This window comes from Aotus nancymaae, unplaced genomic scaffold (assembly GCF_030222135.1).
Source record: "Aotus nancymaae isolate 86718 unplaced genomic scaffold, 86718_ANA_hifiasm-v0.15.2.pri h1tg000002l, whole genome shotgun sequence".
NCBI classification, from domain to species: Eukaryota; Metazoa; Chordata; class Mammalia; order Primates; family Aotidae; genus Aotus; species Aotus nancymaae.
In genome coordinates, this window is record NW_026988413.1 from 14,799,998 (window position 1) to 14,816,578 (window position 16,581).

General features: G+C 49.6%; 2 protein-coding genes across 22 annotated transcripts in view; one reads left to right on the forward strand and one right to left on the reverse strand.

Moving 5' to 3' along the window:
* Positions 1 to 16,581, forward strand: part of KEL (Kell metallo-endopeptidase (Kell blood group)) — a 299,932-nt gene that overhangs the window by 280,951 nt on the left and 2,400 nt on the right. For 7 of the 21 annotated variants that reach the window (XM_064372647.1, XM_064372673.1, XM_064372651.1 and 4 more), the window contains 12 exons: positions 317 to 379; positions 472 to 660; positions 893 to 1,041; positions 2,209 to 2,338; positions 7,857 to 7,967; positions 9,153 to 9,251; positions 9,498 to 9,575; positions 10,012 to 10,112; positions 10,295 to 10,405; positions 10,548 to 10,615; positions 10,843 to 11,012; positions 11,358 to 11,728. In XM_064372647.1, the coding sequence (XP_064228717.1) occupies positions 317 to 379; positions 472 to 660; positions 893 to 1,041; positions 2,209 to 2,338; positions 7,857 to 7,967; positions 9,153 to 9,251; positions 9,498 to 9,575; positions 10,012 to 10,112; positions 10,295 to 10,405; positions 10,548 to 10,615; positions 10,843 to 11,012; positions 11,358 to 11,636 (1,548 nt within the window). In that variant the 3' untranslated portion in view covers positions 11,637 to 11,728. Of the gene's footprint in view, positions 1 to 316; positions 380 to 471; positions 661 to 892; positions 1,042 to 2,208; positions 2,339 to 7,856; positions 7,968 to 9,152; positions 9,252 to 9,497; positions 9,576 to 10,011; positions 10,113 to 10,294; positions 10,406 to 10,547; positions 10,620 to 10,842; positions 11,013 to 11,357; positions 12,760 to 12,789; positions 15,300 to 16,581 lie in introns of those variants that run through there. The other 14 variants (XM_064372668.1, XM_064372663.1, XM_064372667.1 and 11 more) reach the window with 14 other exon arrangements.
* LLCFC1 (LLLL and CFNLAS motif containing 1) lies at positions 13,005 to 14,317 on the reverse strand. The gene is made up of 3 exons (XM_064365632.1): positions 14,047 to 14,317; positions 13,329 to 13,525; positions 13,005 to 13,127 (listed from the first exon to the last, which is right to left on the reverse strand). Exons 1-3 carry the CDS (start codon positions 14,306 to 14,308, stop codon positions 13,005 to 13,007), a joined length of 582 nt encoding a protein of 193 aa, XP_064221702.1. The 5' UTR covers positions 14,309 to 14,317.

A 16,581-nucleotide genomic window follows, 5' to 3' on the forward strand; every position in this document is an offset into this window, starting at 1 on the left:
ACCTCACTCACCCTGGCCCTGACCCCGACACGAGGAATAGCTTCTTTTAGGATGCTGATTATTATGCTTCTGCCTTGCTGGGCACACCCACACTGGTTGTAATACTCACCATCTCTTCCCATTTTCACATCTGGGCTCTTCTTCTCCTGCCCCTCAACCGCTAATCTCTCCCTTTCTTTGTACTCTTGCTTCTCCTCTGTTCAGTCTTTATGTCCATCTCCCAAGGCCATCTCCCATGGTATATTCCCCACCTCCCCACACCTTCCCTCTCCATCCCCCATGCTCCCTGCTTCTCTCCAGTCTCTCTTGTGTCCAGATAGACCAGCCAGAATTTGATGTTCCCCTCAAGCAAGATCAGGAACAGAAGATCTATGCCCAGGTAAGATGGTGCATGGACAAAGGCCCTGCCCTCTGATGCCAGGAGAAAGGCAGAGGCCTCTGGCACCTGTGACTCATGTTTCCTTCCTCCAGATCTATCGGGAATACCTGACTTACCTGAGTCAACTGGGAACCCTGCTGGGAGGAGACCCAAACAAGGTGCAACAACATGCCTCCTTGTCCATCTCCATCACTTCACAGCTGTTCCAGTTTCTGAGGCCCCTGGAGCAGCGGCGGGCGCAGGGCAAGCTCTTCCAGATGGTCACTATCGACCAGCTCAAGGTGCCTGGAACTGGGAGCCAGAAGACTGTGGGCATGGGGACCTCCCTCCCAAATATTACCTCCTCCTCTCCTTCATCCTAGTGCCCTTAATTCCTTTTCATCCTGTCTCTGGCTCCATCCTCTTCCCCAATCAGCTCCTTCCCTTCTTTTTCTCACACCCAAAGGGAAGCCTTTTCCCCTTCCTCCTCTTCTCTTTTCCTTTCCCCCCTCAGCTTTGTGTCCCTCCTCTAAGGAAATGGCTCCTGCCATCGACTGGTTGTCCTGCTTGCAAGCGACATTCACACCGATGTCCCTGAGCCCCTCTCAGTTACTCATGGTCCATGACCTGGAGTATTTGAAAAACATGTCACAACTGGTGGAGGATCTGCTGCTAAAGGACAGGTTCGCCCAGGTGGGATTGGGGAGATCATGGAAAGGGAGGAGAGCCTGAGAACTGTAGGTCTCAGGGGCAAAGGAGACCTTGGGGAGGCAGGCTGGTAAGGGACTCCTGAGAAGATAAGAGGAACTTGCTACCTGTGGCAGTGGAGAAGCATGGGGTGGGTGGCACAGAGAGGATGGAGGGATCAAGAAAGATATGTCTTGGGGAGCATGGGTAAGGGAGGATACACATAACATGAAGAATGTAGGGTCAGCCAAGACACAGGCTATGCTGAGAGTAGAACACCAGCCAGTAAAGAGCCTCTGAGCTGTAGAAGATGCTGGAAGACCCAGACACAGAGGACAGTTGAGTGCATGTTTGTCTTTTTAGCAGCTAAGGACTGTGGGCAGGAGGAGGAGGCACATAAGATGAGGAGATGAAGGTGGTGAAGGCTGGGGATGCTTAGGGGAAGAAAGCAAGAGGAGGGGCCATTCTTCAGGTGTGGTGTGAGGATTCTGGAGCTCTTAGGGAAACAGTGTCTAAGAGCATTTCTGCTGGTATCAGGAAATCAAGGAGGGGTTGGGTTTGGGGACTTGAGAGTGTGGCTTTTTATTGGGCTCTCTGCATCCCCTGATCCCTGGATGGCTACCACCTGAAAGTAGTAGCTTTCTTCCAAGAGTTTGGACCCAAGGCCCTTCTTCATGATGGCATCAGCATCTAGAAATCCCTTTTGAGGGAGATTACTGCCCATTCGCATGAGAGTGAGCAGAGTCACATAACGGTGCAGTGCAGCCCAGGTAGGAGCATTGCTGTTAGAGCAGAGAGGAGTCACAGAGCCCAGCTTACTTATGCTTATGAGATACGTCTGAGGATAACCTGAGATTTCCTGACTGTGGAAGTAAAATCTGTTTCATGACATGAATCCAGACTTCATCTAGCCCAGAACTTCCTTTCCCTGTGATTTTGAAAGCTGCCTCTTCATCTAGTTCCTTTTACTAAGGAGCAAGATCCCACCCCAACCCACACCACAAAAAGCTCTTTTTTGGCTTGGGTGCATGTTAAAACAGTTATTAATACAGAGGAGAAGGGGCTGCCTTCAGGAGTGTCAAGGTGACTTATACAAGGGAGGCTTTTCATGAGGCATCTCCAGATTCGTGGGGTATATGTGTGGGTCTCTTTTGTCTCCATAGGGACTTTCTGCAGAGCCACATGATCTTAGGGCTGGTGGGGACCCTTTCTCCAGCCCTGGACAGTCAATTCCAGGAGGCACGCAGGAAGCTCAGCCAGAAACTGCGGGAACTGACAGAGCAACCACCCATGGTGAGGAGAGGAGGGAGTGTATTTGCCCAGATACTCAAAAGGAGCATCTACTCTTTTGAGGAGTAAATGTTGGCATCTCTGTCTCGGGGAGGGAGGGGGAATGATGGTAGATGCCCCCACATGTCTTGGCTTTCCATAGAGGCAGACAAGTTGGACAGACAAAGTTTAAGTTGAAAACCGAGATACTACATATGCCAGACCTTCAGGCACACATCTCCCAGGCTGACCACCTCTCTGGCTTCTTGCTGGGTGTTTAAGCTCAAATATAAAACTCTGAAATTACCAGGCACTGCCCTTTCTTTGTCATAACCCTTACACTATTTGCTCAGGATAATTTGGACATAGAACTTAACGATATATTGGAATGAGAGAGAAATATGTTAAGCAGTGGCCTGTCTTCTGTCTAGTTGATTTCATGTTCAAATGTGCTTCAAAAAGAGTTTATCTCTGACATCCAGTGTGATCCATTGGGCCACATGTAGGCTTCATGGCACAGATGTGGATGTATCTGAGGAGGGGCCTGGGTAGAAAATGCATTTCACTAACCAGAGTCTACTTATTATGTAAGACGCAGAGATGCTCCTTTGCCAAGAATCTTGAAGTCCCAAGTTGGATGTATCCAAATGCAAGCAGAAAAGTCTAGTATATTGGATATGTCCCAGCCTCAGTGAAGGCCTTAGTTGAGTCTTAGAAATCACTGGATTTTTTTTTTCTTAGTAATGATGTTGGGTACCAGCCCCAATCCTGTATGTGGGTGCCCTTAGTCCCCATGGTGATGAGGGATTGAGAAAAGGAAATAAAGGCAGAGACACAAGAGTAGAAGTTACAGTATGGGTCCAGGGGACCAACGCAAGTGTGGGAAATGCGTTGGCCCGGAGCTCTGGGCTCCAAACACTTTTATTATGTGCATAATCTCATTGACCTTATGGGCATGGAAGGGGAGGGTGAAGGGGTAGGTAAGATAGCTGGACAGGGAGCACTTGAGATCATTCTAAGACATACTAAACTGGTACCCAGAGTTTATCACTGATTGTTATCAGGGTGCGGCTGCATCAGAAGTGTAGCGGATGAGTAGCCACCTGGTCTGACCACACCCAGTGCATCAAGGGGCTTTTATCTCCAGAGCATTGAGGACGTGGAGCAATTAAAATCACTCCGTATTCCGATAACCTCAGCAGAGCCTGAGGTGTTCCGTGATCCTGCCCTGCAAAGCTTTTCTCCTCCTTGCCAGCTCCCATCTGCAAAGACCCTCCCGGATCTTGTGAGCAGAGGTTGCCTCCCTTCTCAGAGATCTTTGCACAAGCCCTCTTTACGAGGCCCTCATGCAGTCTCCATGTTGAGAAGGCATTCGGGGGACCAGAGCAGTATTGCCTGCTCTGCAACCCCCCCGAGGTGTTCCCCGGTGTTACTGTGCTCTCGGGTGGTCTTTACCTTAGGCCTCCTGTTGGAGCTTGATTTCTAATTAACTGCACCAATAATATAGTTTAGTTCAGTTTATAAACTTCAGTGCACTCTGAGCCAAGCAAGCTTATAATTATTTAGCTAGAATTAACATAGGCCTCCCCCTGGCCACCTTGACCCACATTTGGGGGCCATTTCTCTGCCTTGGAGAAACTCTCTGCTTTGCCAACCTAAAGTTGCTGTGGAATTCAGAGAAGGAAAAGGTATTCACAGGGACTGGAACGTAGTTACTGCTTATCAAGAGCTTATAATATGCTAGACACTTTCGAAATCCTTTAGATCTATCAGCTGATTTAATCTTTACAATTCCATGAGATACCATTTTGTTCCTATTTTAAAGATGAGGAAACAGAGCCGCTAAAGTTAAGGAAATTGCTCAGATATGATAGTAAGTTAATAGAGTGAGGATCTGAACCCTGGCAGTCTGGCTCCAGGGTCTGTGTTGTTTACTCATTGTGCTAAAAATGCAGTCCTCCTGAGAAGCATCACTTGGGTTGTAGAGTCCCCAAGAAGCTTCTGCCCAGCTTTTCTCTTGATTCAGGTGAAGCAGACCAGAGCCCCAAGTTATCTTGGTTGGGGTTGCTACAAAATCCCTGGCAACAAACAGCTACCTATAAATGTCAGCACTACGGCCTCATGGCACTTCTCGGAGGCTGTAAAGTGCTCATGTTGAGGCTCAGGCTTAAAGAATGCAGAAGGCTGGCCAGGCACAGTGGTTCACACCTGTAATCCCAGCACTTTGGGAGGCCGAGGCAGGTGGATCATGAGGTCAGGAGTTCGAGACCAGCCTGCCCAACATGGCGAAATTCCATCTCTACTAAAAGTACAAAAAATTAGCTGGGCGTGGTGGCAGGTGCCTGTAGTCTTAGCTACTCAGGAGGCAGAGGCAGGAGAATCACTTTAACTTGAGAGGTAGAGGTTGCAGTGAGCCAAGATTATGCCACTGCACTCCAGCCTGGGTGACAAGAATGAAACTCCATCTCAAAACAAAAAAAAAAAGAATGCAGAAGGCTTAGATGTCCTGAAGCCATTATCTTTTCCACTAGGGCACATGATTGTCCTTAGGCTTAAAAGCTGAATTAACCTGTGCCAACAAATAGTTGTGTAACTTTGGGGAAGCCACTTCCCCTTTCTGGAACAATAGTATAAAATATGACACTTAATAATAATGATAATAGCTGATATACATGGGGTAGTCACTGTCTGCCAGCACTTAGCGCAGGTTATTTCATTTAAACCTTCCAAAAACACTTCGCGGTTTTTAATCCCCATTTTGCGGCTGCAGAAATAGGCTCGGAAAGGTCAAGAAACTTTCCTAAGACCACACAGCTCACAAGTAAATGAACAGACTCCAAAACAGATGTTTTGGCTCATAAAGTCATGTTTTTAACCACACAGTGTACAGGATTGAGAAATAAGTAGGTGCTACAAATAAAGGTTAGAAAATTCTTTTATAAAGGGCAAGATAGTAAATATTGACTTTGTGATCCATAAATGGTTGGTGTTACAACTACTCAGCTCTGTCCCTTAGTGCAAAAACAGCTGTAACCGAAGTAAATGGACGCGTATGGCTGTGTTCCCAGGGGATCCTGGTTTAGACAGCAGATATTCTTGGAGTTCCCAAGAGGGAGAGATCAGGGAGCATTTGAAGGATCAGTAGCATCTCTGTGCAGTAGGCAGAACCGGCAAAATGTCTAGGGAGAGGAAGGAGTTTTCTGGCAAAGAAAGAGGCATCATCTCATGAGGACCGGGCAGGAGGGAGGCTGGGTAAAACTTGGTGCAGGGTGAGGGATCCTCCTGGTGGCTCTGGCTGGGAGGAGAAGACTAGGCTTGCAAGGCAGGCTGCGTCCACTGATGCCCCTGGAGTGTGCTCCAGGTGTTTGAGAATCAGCAAGGCAGCCAGGGCACCTGGAGCAGAGTGACTCTGACAATAGTGGGGAGGGAATCAGAGCGAGAAGGAGAGAACCATACAGCTACCTAGAAATGTCAGCACCATGGCTTCATGGCACTTCCTGGAGGCTGTAGAGTGCTTGTGTTGAGGCTCAGGCTTAAAGAATGCAGAAGGCTGGCCGGGAGCAGTGGTTCACTCCTGTAATCCCAGGAGTCAGGTGGGCCACTGTAAGGACCTTTGCTTCTGTCTGTGTGAAATAGGGACATGCAAGGTTGGGCGCGGTGGCTCACGTCTGTAATCCCAGCACTTTGGGAGTCCAAGGTGGGCGGATCATGAGGTCAGGAGTTCAAGACCAGCCTGACCAACATGGCGAAACCCTATCTCTACTAAAAATACAAAACTTAGCTGGGTGTGGTGGCACGTGCCTGTAATCTCAGCTATTCGGGAAGCTGAGGCAGGAGAATCGTTCGAACCCAGGAGGTGGAGGTTTCAGTAAGCTGAGATCCCACCATTGCTCTCCAGCCTGGGCAACAGGGCAAGACTCCATCTAAATAAATAAATAGGGACATGGAGAGGGATTTATCTCATTTATGTTTTAAAAGAACATATTTTAAGGTTAGCAACGGGATAGCCTGATAATGAGTGATGTTTAAGAGGAAGAATTGAATCAAAGACATCACCTAGAGGTTGGCCTTGATATGATCAAAATGTTTGGTTCTATTCAGTGGCCATTAATTACCGAATTCTGATCATATTCTTCTGAGTGAATTATAATTTATAGTGCCCTTATACAGAAAGATTCCTAAATCTCATTATTGGACCATCTTTGGATGATTAATTTTGAATAGAGTTACAGTCAATGAAAATGGCTGTTAAGTCAGGTTTTCTTTTATGAAACTTGGGAAGATGGGTTTTGAGAAGTAACAGCAGAAGTTCACATTTGTGATGATTAAATGTGAATGATTTATATTCAGCCCAGCATCTCAATTTATTCAGGTCTTCCCACTTTGGATCATTTGCAGTTTTATTCAGTGTATCTTCATCCAGACCACTGTTAAGATCCTGAAGGGAGAAGGTTTTTGAAGACCTAGCTACAGATTTAGCCATTCATTTATGTAACAAACATTTATTGAGCACCTACTGTATTCTGGGTGCTTCTCTAGGCACTTGGAATGCAGCAGTGAACAAAACAGACAAATAAATAACCTTGCCTTCAGCCACATATCCTGGTGAAGGAAGAAAGACAATAAACTAATAAACTAATAAAATAGGTGGTGTTATGAAGAAAAGCAAAACAGGAAATGAGGAAAAGAAATGCTAAGCAAGGATTAATTAGAATTCTTAGTAGGAATGTCAGGGGAAGTCAAGTTAGCTTGAAATCATTCACCATTGATGTTTACTTATGTTGCAGCCAGACGAGACTCCACCCAAATTGCACTATCATTCAACATCAATTTCTCTATCTAATTCACTAGGACTCAATCTGTGTGTTTTCCAAGCCTGGCTAAACCAAGATAATGCCAACAGAGTGGGGTAGTGCCTTAGAGTACTTAGGGTATTATTTCCCCTGATCCCAAACCTTTGAGGAAGGTAGACTAGGTATTGTTTTCATTTTGACAGCTGGTGTAATGGAAGCACAGGGGTTTAAGTTAATAACTCGAACTTATTAGTACTAATACTCTATTCAGTGGTAGGATGGTAGTGGTGCTTGAGGATGAATTTTGTCTATAGATGTGTTTCATTAGCCTGTAGAGTCTTTTGCAAACTTTGAATTAGTCTCCAACATTCAAAAATTAAGATATGGCATGCCAGTATTCAGGTTTCCAGCCTGTGTTGTGTGTGTGTGTGTGCGCGCGCACATCATCTTCTTTCCAGGAGCCTTTTGGTCCCCAAGAATGATGCCTCCTAGAGGCCTTGCTGTCAAATTCAATAGGCAATAACATGAAGGATTCGCTTAACCAGGCTCATGAGATCAGCTCTAAAGGAAGATGTGCTTTTGTACTGAGCGGCGATGTGTGTCACCCTAAGGGATAGTAACGTGAGATGAAACCCAGAAGGTCTGGTCAAAAGAGCACCCTCTGGGAATGAAGATCTTGTGAAGATTGGGGAGACGAATGGGGAAAGAGCTCTGAACGGGAGCCACTCATTCTAGCTTTGTCTCCATAGCCTGCCCGCCCGCAATGGATGAAGTGTGTGGAGGAGACCGGCACCTTCTTCCAGCCCACGCTGGCGGCTTTGTTTGTTCGAGAGGCCTTTGGCCCGAGCACCCGAAGTGCTGTATGTGAGAGCTCTTCCCAGCCCACAGCCCTCCGCCCCTTCCCACCCAACCCAGCCCTCATTCTATGAACTTTGCCTTTCTCAGTGGTATGTGTGGTTGGGGAATTGGGCAGTCAGAGAGAGAAGGGCCACTGAGAGAGGGAACCCAAAGACCTGCTCCATCCCTGGGGTGGAAACAGTTCAGCTTCTGAACATGAAGTCTCAAGAGCATGCTGTCACTTGGACAAGTCACCCAATGTTCCCCATCTTGCATTTCTTCAACCATCAGATGAGAAAATCAAACACTATGATCTCTAAGCCTCCTTCCTGTGATATCTAAGATTTTTTTAACAACACATGACATGACATCAGAACGGGATGACATAATCTCGAAGAGGGCAAATAAATCACCACTGAATACTTACTGAGTACCTACCTCATGCCTGGGACTCCCTCAAGCACTTGGCATGAGCTACTTTATTTAGTTCCTATTATCCTGATTTTGTAGAAGAGATAACTGAAGCAAAGACAGGTTAAGTGACTTGCCCAAGGTCACACACAGTCACCAAAAAGCAGAGACAGGATTTGAACTCAGGCATTTCGATGCCAGAGCCCAAGCTCTTGATAATGTCTTTCATTTTCCTCCAAGGAAGGATTTCCATGAGGTGGTAGGTGGCTGGGGAAGCAGTGACTACACAGTCAGGTTGTGAAGCCGGGGAGACTTGCTGGGAAGCTGAAGAGCTCAGGAGGATGGGGAGAGGGAGTGGATGCTTTAAAAAAGAAAGTGTGAGGACAAGAGCCCTGAGCCAGAGAAGAAAATGACAGCCCTCTCCTCCCTCTGCTTTCTGAGAGGTGTTCCTGCCCCCAGGAGTAAGAACACCGTCTTTCTCCCGCATCAGGCTATTTCCCCACGGAAAGGAGCTACCTCTCTGATGGCCTCACGGATGGCCAGGCCCCACCTTCCCTTTGTGGGCTTGGCACTGCCCTCCTCTCTCCACAGATCCTCTGCCCGCTGGAGGTTTATGGCCATCTAGGAATGATCCTTTCCCCATCTCTTTCTGAGCGCTTGCCTCTTCTCTAGCTGCAGCTCCAGCAAAGGCAGCTCCTTGAGGCCAAAGCCTTTTCCAAGGGTCAGAAGCTGTGGGCAGGGCCAGGCTGAGGCCTCTCCTGATCCTGTCCCCTTATCCCTGGACCTCACTCCCACAGGCCATGGAATTATTCACTGCAATCCGGGATACCCTCATCACTCGCCTCAGAAACCTTCCCTGGATGAATAAGGAGACTCAGAACCTGGCCCAGGACAAGGTCAGACCAGGTGTCCTGGCTGGTGTGGGAGCGTGTGGGGGGAATGGAGTATTGGACCAAGCCAGTCGGGGGCTGGAAGCAAGAGCCAAAGGCCTCCCTGGGCACACGCTAAGTAGGGAAGCCACTGTGCTGCGTGCACAACCTGGCAACGATGTGAGAGGCTGGGACAGGGCAACAAGCGGGAGAAATTCCCTCTGGTAGACTCAGAGTAGCTGTATTCCTACCCCCTTCTGTGTCTCTCTCCAGGTCGCTCAACTGCGGGTGGAGATGGGGGCTTCAGAATGGACCCTGAAGCCAGAGGTGGCCCAAGAAGAATATAGCGATGTGAGTCCCTGTGCTGTCCAGCTCCTTCTCAGTCCTTGACTTCTCCTCACTTCTCTGATCCTCCTGAATCTTTGTCAGACAATCAGTTTTCCCTGGGTGACTCAGCCCTGTCCTTGCCCTGGTGCTGGCTGGAGTTCATGGGGGGATATCCACACCGTAGGTCTTGCCGGCAGAAGAGCAGAATCTTTCCAGGTCCCAATGCGTGTGCCCATAGGCATGCATGCATCCTGTGACTGGCCTGGGCGTGTTCATCTGTGTGCTGATATGTGTAAAGCCTGTGTGCTGTGTGGTGATGCCATTGGGCTGCTGTCCCCTGATCTCTGGATGCCTGTGTATCAGGATTGTCTGTTTAGGGTCAAATGGACCCATTGGTGTATGTCAGCGCACATCTTTATAAGTCTCTGTGTGCCCAAGTCACCTCCAGCCCCTTCCCCAGATACAACTTGGACCCAGCTTCCTGCAGTCTCTCCTGAGCTGTGTCCGGTCCCTCCGAGCTAGAATCATCCAGAGCTTCTTGCGGCCTTTCCCTCTGCACAGGTATGAGAGCAGGGGAGACACGGGCACTCCATCCCAGAGAGACCCATCCACGATTAGCAGGAAAGGAAGGCAGGGCTCAGGGCAGGCAGCATGAGCAGTAATGGTAGTTGGGACTGTGTATGCCTCGGGGTGGCAGGGCAATACGTGGTGGGGGCTGGAGTTCATATGTGCTCTTCCCGCAGGTGGCAGGTGTCCCCCTGGGAGGTCAATGCTTACTATTCGATATCTGACCATGTGGTAGTTTTTCCAGCTGGACTCCTCCAACCCCCGTTCTTCCACCCTGGCTACCCTAGGTATGGGTCACTCTGCAAGGGTAGGCAGGGAGTTTCCCAGGAGGGGCTGATAGCTGTCGGGATGGATGGGAGTTACGGTAGGAGAATTGGGGTCAAAAATGCTGAAAGATTCTGGGGATCAAACAAGCCCTTATCTCCCTAGAGCCGTGAACTTTGGCGCTGCTGGCAGCATCATGGCCCACGAGCTGTTGCACATCTTCTACCAGCTCTGTGGGTAACAGGGGGCCACTGGGAGGTGGGATTCTAGGGAACCCAAGGGAAGGCCACAGGGGAGGCCTGCAGGGAAAGGAAGGTTATTTGAGGGTGTGAGGTGGGGCAGTCTTGGAAACTTTGCCTTACTCCTGGGAGCTGGGTCAGTCTGTGGTACCCCCCACATCCTCATCTCTGCGGCACCAACCGACCCTCAACCGTGAGTTCTCTTGTCCCATTTTCAACAGTGCTGCCTGGGGGCTGCCTGGGCTGTGACACTCATGCCCTCCAGGAAGCTCTCCTGTGCCTAGAGCGCCATTATGCTGCCTTTCCATTACCCAGTGGAACCTCCTTCAATGACTCCCTCACGTTCTTGGAGAACGCTGCAGATGCTGGGGGGCTAGCCATTGCACTGCAGGTATGCCAGTGTCAGAGGCTACTATGTATGTGACTGGCAGACTAGAAAACATGTCTTTGAGTTTTCCTTCCACCACTCCTTATGCGAGTCCAGTCACATGGCTTTCTGCCCTTCACATCCCCCTGAACAGATGGCAACTTTGGGATCACCCCCCAATTCCAGCCATCCTCCATTTTTAGGACATCTATAGGTCTTCTGGGAAGTACTATTCCTTCTGGCTCAGATCAACTTGTCAGTGCAGAACCAGTGAGCCAGGGCCATGGGTTTTGGCTACTGTGTGGAGGGACTTTCAAATGGCCACAGGTCTGGAGCCTGAGGGCCCCTCTCGACCCCACCCCTACCCAGGCATACAACAAGAGGCTGTTATGGCACCATGGGGAGACCGTCCTGCCCAGCCTGGACTTCACCCCCCAGCAGATCTTCTTCCGAAGCTATGCCCAGGTAGGTGGCCGCCACCTCCCACCACAACTTGCTTTATGTCAGATGAACGCCTTATTCCTGAAGCTCATGGAACTCCCCTCCTCAGACACCCCTCCCCCAAATACCCCAGACCCTCTGCCGCAGACATCCTCGCTGTCATCCTTTCTCATCCCTCCCTACTCCTTGGAATCACCACCCAGATGACTACAGGTTCTTCTACCAAATTCAGCACCCCCACAACTCAAAATGTAGAAAAAACTCTATTCCCAGGTTCCTCCAGGAGACCAACTTTTTCTTCTCTCATGCTCCCAAAATACAGATGCCTAAAAAACGAGCCTGTGACCGGGCACAGTGGCTCACGCCTGTAATCCCGGCACTTCGGGAGGCCAAGGCGGGTGGATCACTTGAGGTCAGGAGTTCAAAAGCAGCCTGGTCAGCACGGTGAAACCCTCATCTCTACTAAAAATACAAAAATTAGCTGGGTATGATGGCAGACACCTGTAATCCCAGCCACTCGGGAGGCTGAGGCACAAGAATCACTTGAACCTGGGAAGTGAAGGTTGTAGTGAGCTAAGATCATGCCACTGCATTTTGGCTGGGTGACAGAGTGAGTGAGACTCAGTCTCAAGAAAAAAAAGAGCCCGCAACAAGCTGTGTGCCACATTCCTCTTCAGACGCCTCACCTTAAGTGTGGCGCCCACTTGATATCACCTCCTTAAGCTCCCTGTGCCCCCTCAACAGACTCAGGCTCGAGGCCTTCAACATGCTTAGATTAGACATCCCCCCAAAGCTCCTGCGCTAGACCCCGCCTCCCGGTCACTGGTAAATGGTATCATTACACAGCCCAGGCCCTCCTGGATTCCTGTCACGAGATTAAATGGCCTATACATTTCAGATGCTTCACGTGGCCCTTGGATTACTTGATCCCCTGTTCCCCTCTTTGTCTGCTGTCCCTGGTCACCCCTTGTCACCAGGTCAGCATTGTCCTGTGGACCCTCCTCCTTCAATGACCTCTCTTCCTGCTCAGGTGATGTGTAGGGAGCCCAGCCCCCAGGACTCTCACGACACTCACAGCCCTCCACAACTCCGAGTCCACGGGACCCTGAGCAGCACCCCTGCCTTTGCTAGACATTTCCACTGTCCACCTGGTGCCCTCTTGAACCCCTCCAGCCGCTGCCAGCTCTGGTAACCCAGCTACCAAAGATGCCACAGCACAGAAATATTGACCAACACCGCCCTGGTCACATCCACGGAATCAGAGCAAGATCTCCTTTCCGCTTCTGTTCCAAAAATAAAAGCTGGCATTTGGCTTCTGCTTGTCTCTTAATGACTTGTTCCTGCTATGTTCTATGCCTAGAAGTCAGAAACCATGTGGGAGAAAAATACTCCGAAGTCAGAACAGAGAAGAGTGAGAAATGTCAAAAATATCTCATGGACACAAGAAAAGGAAAGAATCAGCAACTGGTGACCTGGTGCGTTTCCGCCCAGTGGACCAAAGATTGGACAATAAAGCAGTCTAGTTAGAGACAAGAAGGGCTGGGATTAAGTAGCGGAAAGCGGCTCCCAATTTTCTCAGGATTTTATTGCTATTTGATTGTCATTGCCTCCCTCTAATCTGCTGTCCTGAACAAAAGCAGGGGAGCTGTGGGAGAGGAGGACGTGGGTCTGCTGTCTCTGGTCCCGGGAGATGAAACTCTGAACCCGGAGAGGCAGTCAGTTGGCACTGCCGGCAACTGGTATCTCTGCTGCTGAACCCTGAGGTACAGTGATGGTGATGAGAGGTAGAGAGCCATGCCTGCATCTCCTCTGGGAGTTGTGAGCTGGAGCCTATCGGGGGAGAGGGTCAGTGAGTGAGCGTGAAGCAGAAGCAGATATCCAGGAAACAGGCTTTCTCACTGGCAGCCTCAATGGCCCTCCCAAGAAAACCATGACGCTGGCCAGACTAAAGCAGAAGTTGAGGTGAAAAGAGTGGTGGTGAACAGCTGCCGTCTTGGACGTCTCGTCGTCTTCTTGCTGGGCCATGTCCACCGCCTGCCACATCTCCCCCACTGAGGAGGCCACAAAGTGCTCTTCGAACTGTTCTTGATTCTGCTCTGGAACAGGGGAAAAGGACGAGGACTGAGCCCTGACCCTGGCCTGAACCAGAGAGGAGAAATTAGAATAGGAAAGCTTAGGGCTGCAGGCCCAACTGCCCATATCCTAGACCTTGACCAGACAGTGGATGCTCTTTCTAGAGGTTTTTTCTGATCTGTGTTCAACCACAGCCACAGCTCAAACACACACACACACACCCCCACACACACCCACACCCTTCCTAAGGCTAGCTCCCTACTCTAGGGTTTCAACACTGGGGGAGTCAGGGATCACCTTGAAGCATGACAAAAGCCAGCCAAATACACCATGCTTACACACACAGAAGTTGCGTGCGAGTTCAGCTGGCCTGTGGTGTGCCCTGACACTATTATTTCACATGGTGACAATCAGGGCTGGAGTTTCCTCCCATAACCCAGACCCAGGTCAGGTCTCACCCTAGCCTCATCAGTGACCTGGGCCCGGCCTCACACAGACCTGACCCTGAGCCTCCAGACTCTCCTGTCTTTTTTTTTCTACCTACCTGCAAAGGTTGTTTTCTCTGTCTGGCTCCTGTCTTTGGGGACTGGGCTCCCCTTCAGAGGCTTCACCTGCAATAGCAGCAAGATGGCAACCAGGAATGCTGCCCTGCAGAGCTGGGGGGCCAGGGGAGGCATGGACTTGCCAACCCACTGCCTTTGGCCGCCCCCTGCTCCCAGTGCCCAGCAACCTCCCCGCACCTCCTGCCCCATTCCTGTCCTGGCCCTGACCCCTTTCCAGGGCTGTTTTCTCCCCTTCCCTTCCATAGGACCCCTGACTTCACATGTTCTGTGACATCACAACCATGGGCCCCACCTTCATTCTGGCTCACTAGAGCATTCCATTGCCAGGCACGAGAATGGAGCACAGCCAGCAGGGATGGCAGAGTCTTCCAAGATGACCACAGTGGGTCATTCTGTATTTAGCAACAGAAATCACCTAAGAGTTTGGAATGTACATTCACATCCATTAGATACACGTAGCAACAAGGACTGCAAAATCACAGTGTCATACCTATTACATGCATGAGGAAACTAAGGCTCACCGAAAAAAATGACTCACCCAAAATCACTCAAATATTAAGGGGCAGAAAAGGACTCTTGATTAACTTTTACTTTAAAATATGATATTTTCCCACTATTCCACGCGGCCTTTCTTTCAGAAGAGTAGTTTGCATAGGATAAGGTTCAGAACAGATGCGCCAGCCATGATTCTTAAGTCATGGGCATGAACATGCTGCTCTACATGAAGCATGGGTCTGCCAGAAAATAAAGATGGGGAGGAGCACAGGGCGAGGGTGGGCAAGGGCACAGGCTCTGTGTGTGTATGAGAGACACAGAGACAGAGAGAGACAGAGACAGGCAGAGACAGACAGAGAGAGAAAGACACAAAGACAGAAACTGAAAGGTAGAGACAGATACAGAGAGATAGACACTAAGAAGAGAGACAGATGAAGACAGTGAAGAGAGAGAGACAAAGAGCAGGGTGCCTGCACCAACTAGAACCCATTCGCACCCTCTGTTCATCCTCCCCTGGTTTTGCCCCTTTTCTAGCCTTTGCCCTCTTGTACCACCAGGCTGAAACGCCCTCTTCTCTCATTTTACACCTTTCTGTACTCTTTTTTTTTTTGAGACAGAGTCTTACTTTATAGCCCAGGCTGGAGTGGGTTGGCGCAATCTTGGCTCACTGCAACCTCTGCCTCCCAGGTTCAAGCAATTCTCCTGCCTCAGCCTTCCAATTAACTGGGATTACAGGTGTGTGCCACCACACCGGGCTAATTTTGTATTTTTAGTAGAGACAGGGTTTCTCCACATTGGTCAGGCTGGTCTCAAACTCCCAACCTCAGGTGATCCACCTGCCTCGGCCTCCCAAAGTGCTGGGACTACAGGCATGAGCCACCACGTCTGGCTCCTTTCTGCACTCTTGGACAGAAAGAAAAGGTTGTTAGCGGCTCATCTCCTATCTCATTGCTTGCCAGAAGGAGTTAGAGTCCTTCCATGGTGGTGGACCACAGTGTGGCACTGTGAGAAACCACAGTGTGGCAGGGAGTCTAGAATCCCAAATAACAGATGTGGAAGAATCCTGCCTCGGGACCCGGATGTGCCTCCTGCCCATGAGGCTGGCGAGCACAGGTCTGTTGGCAGCAACTGGCTGTGGGTAGTCACCCCCCAACCGCTTCTTGGGCAGAGATGGATGGAAGGTTGTAAGGTAGGGAGACAGAATGAAGGCCTTTTTTCGGAAACCAGAAACAGAGGCATAGGCCATGAGATGCAGGATGGATGCTGACAGGTAAGAGGAGAGTTTAGTCACTCCTGCACTCATAACCAGTTCACGCTGCTCCTGCTCATCCATGCATACCAGACCTGAACAAAACACCACATGCAGATCCAAGGACACTGTGGAGACAGGCACCCTTTCTGCAAGAGGGAATTTCAGAAAGGGAAATACACAAGGAGCTGCTTTCCCACAGAGGTTACTGGTGTTAGGAGACGCGCCCACGTGGATGCTCTCTTGCGTACAGCATACACCATCATCTCTTACACACTTTCTTCCCCATGGTCCAAGCCAGATGACGAGGGACTGGGGAGTGGTACAGGAGGTCACTTGAAGGTGAGTGAGGAAAGATTCAAGTAGGCAAGTGACCCTGCTCACCCCTACCTTCAACCCATTGACCTGAGATCCAAAGAATAATGCTTGAATGGAAAAAACCATCACTAATTTCCTCCCTCCTGGCTGTTTTGGGGGAGGAGCCTCTTGGTTTCCTGGCAAAAAAGAGAATCCATCTCCAGCTCTGTGAGAATGAATGGGGAGGGTGGCTGGGGTGAGAATTGCCTCCTGGGCAGGCTTAAGTGGAAATTACTGAGTTGCACTGATGACCATTACTTCCATTTCCTCACCGCCACCACCCACCTGGCCCTGCGTTGTTGAAGGAGATAAATTCTTGCAGAAAACAGGGAATCCCTTAAACATTGTTTTCTTATTACAAAAGTATAAAATATAGAAAAATGCAAACCCCAAAAAGGTGAATAATTCCACCATC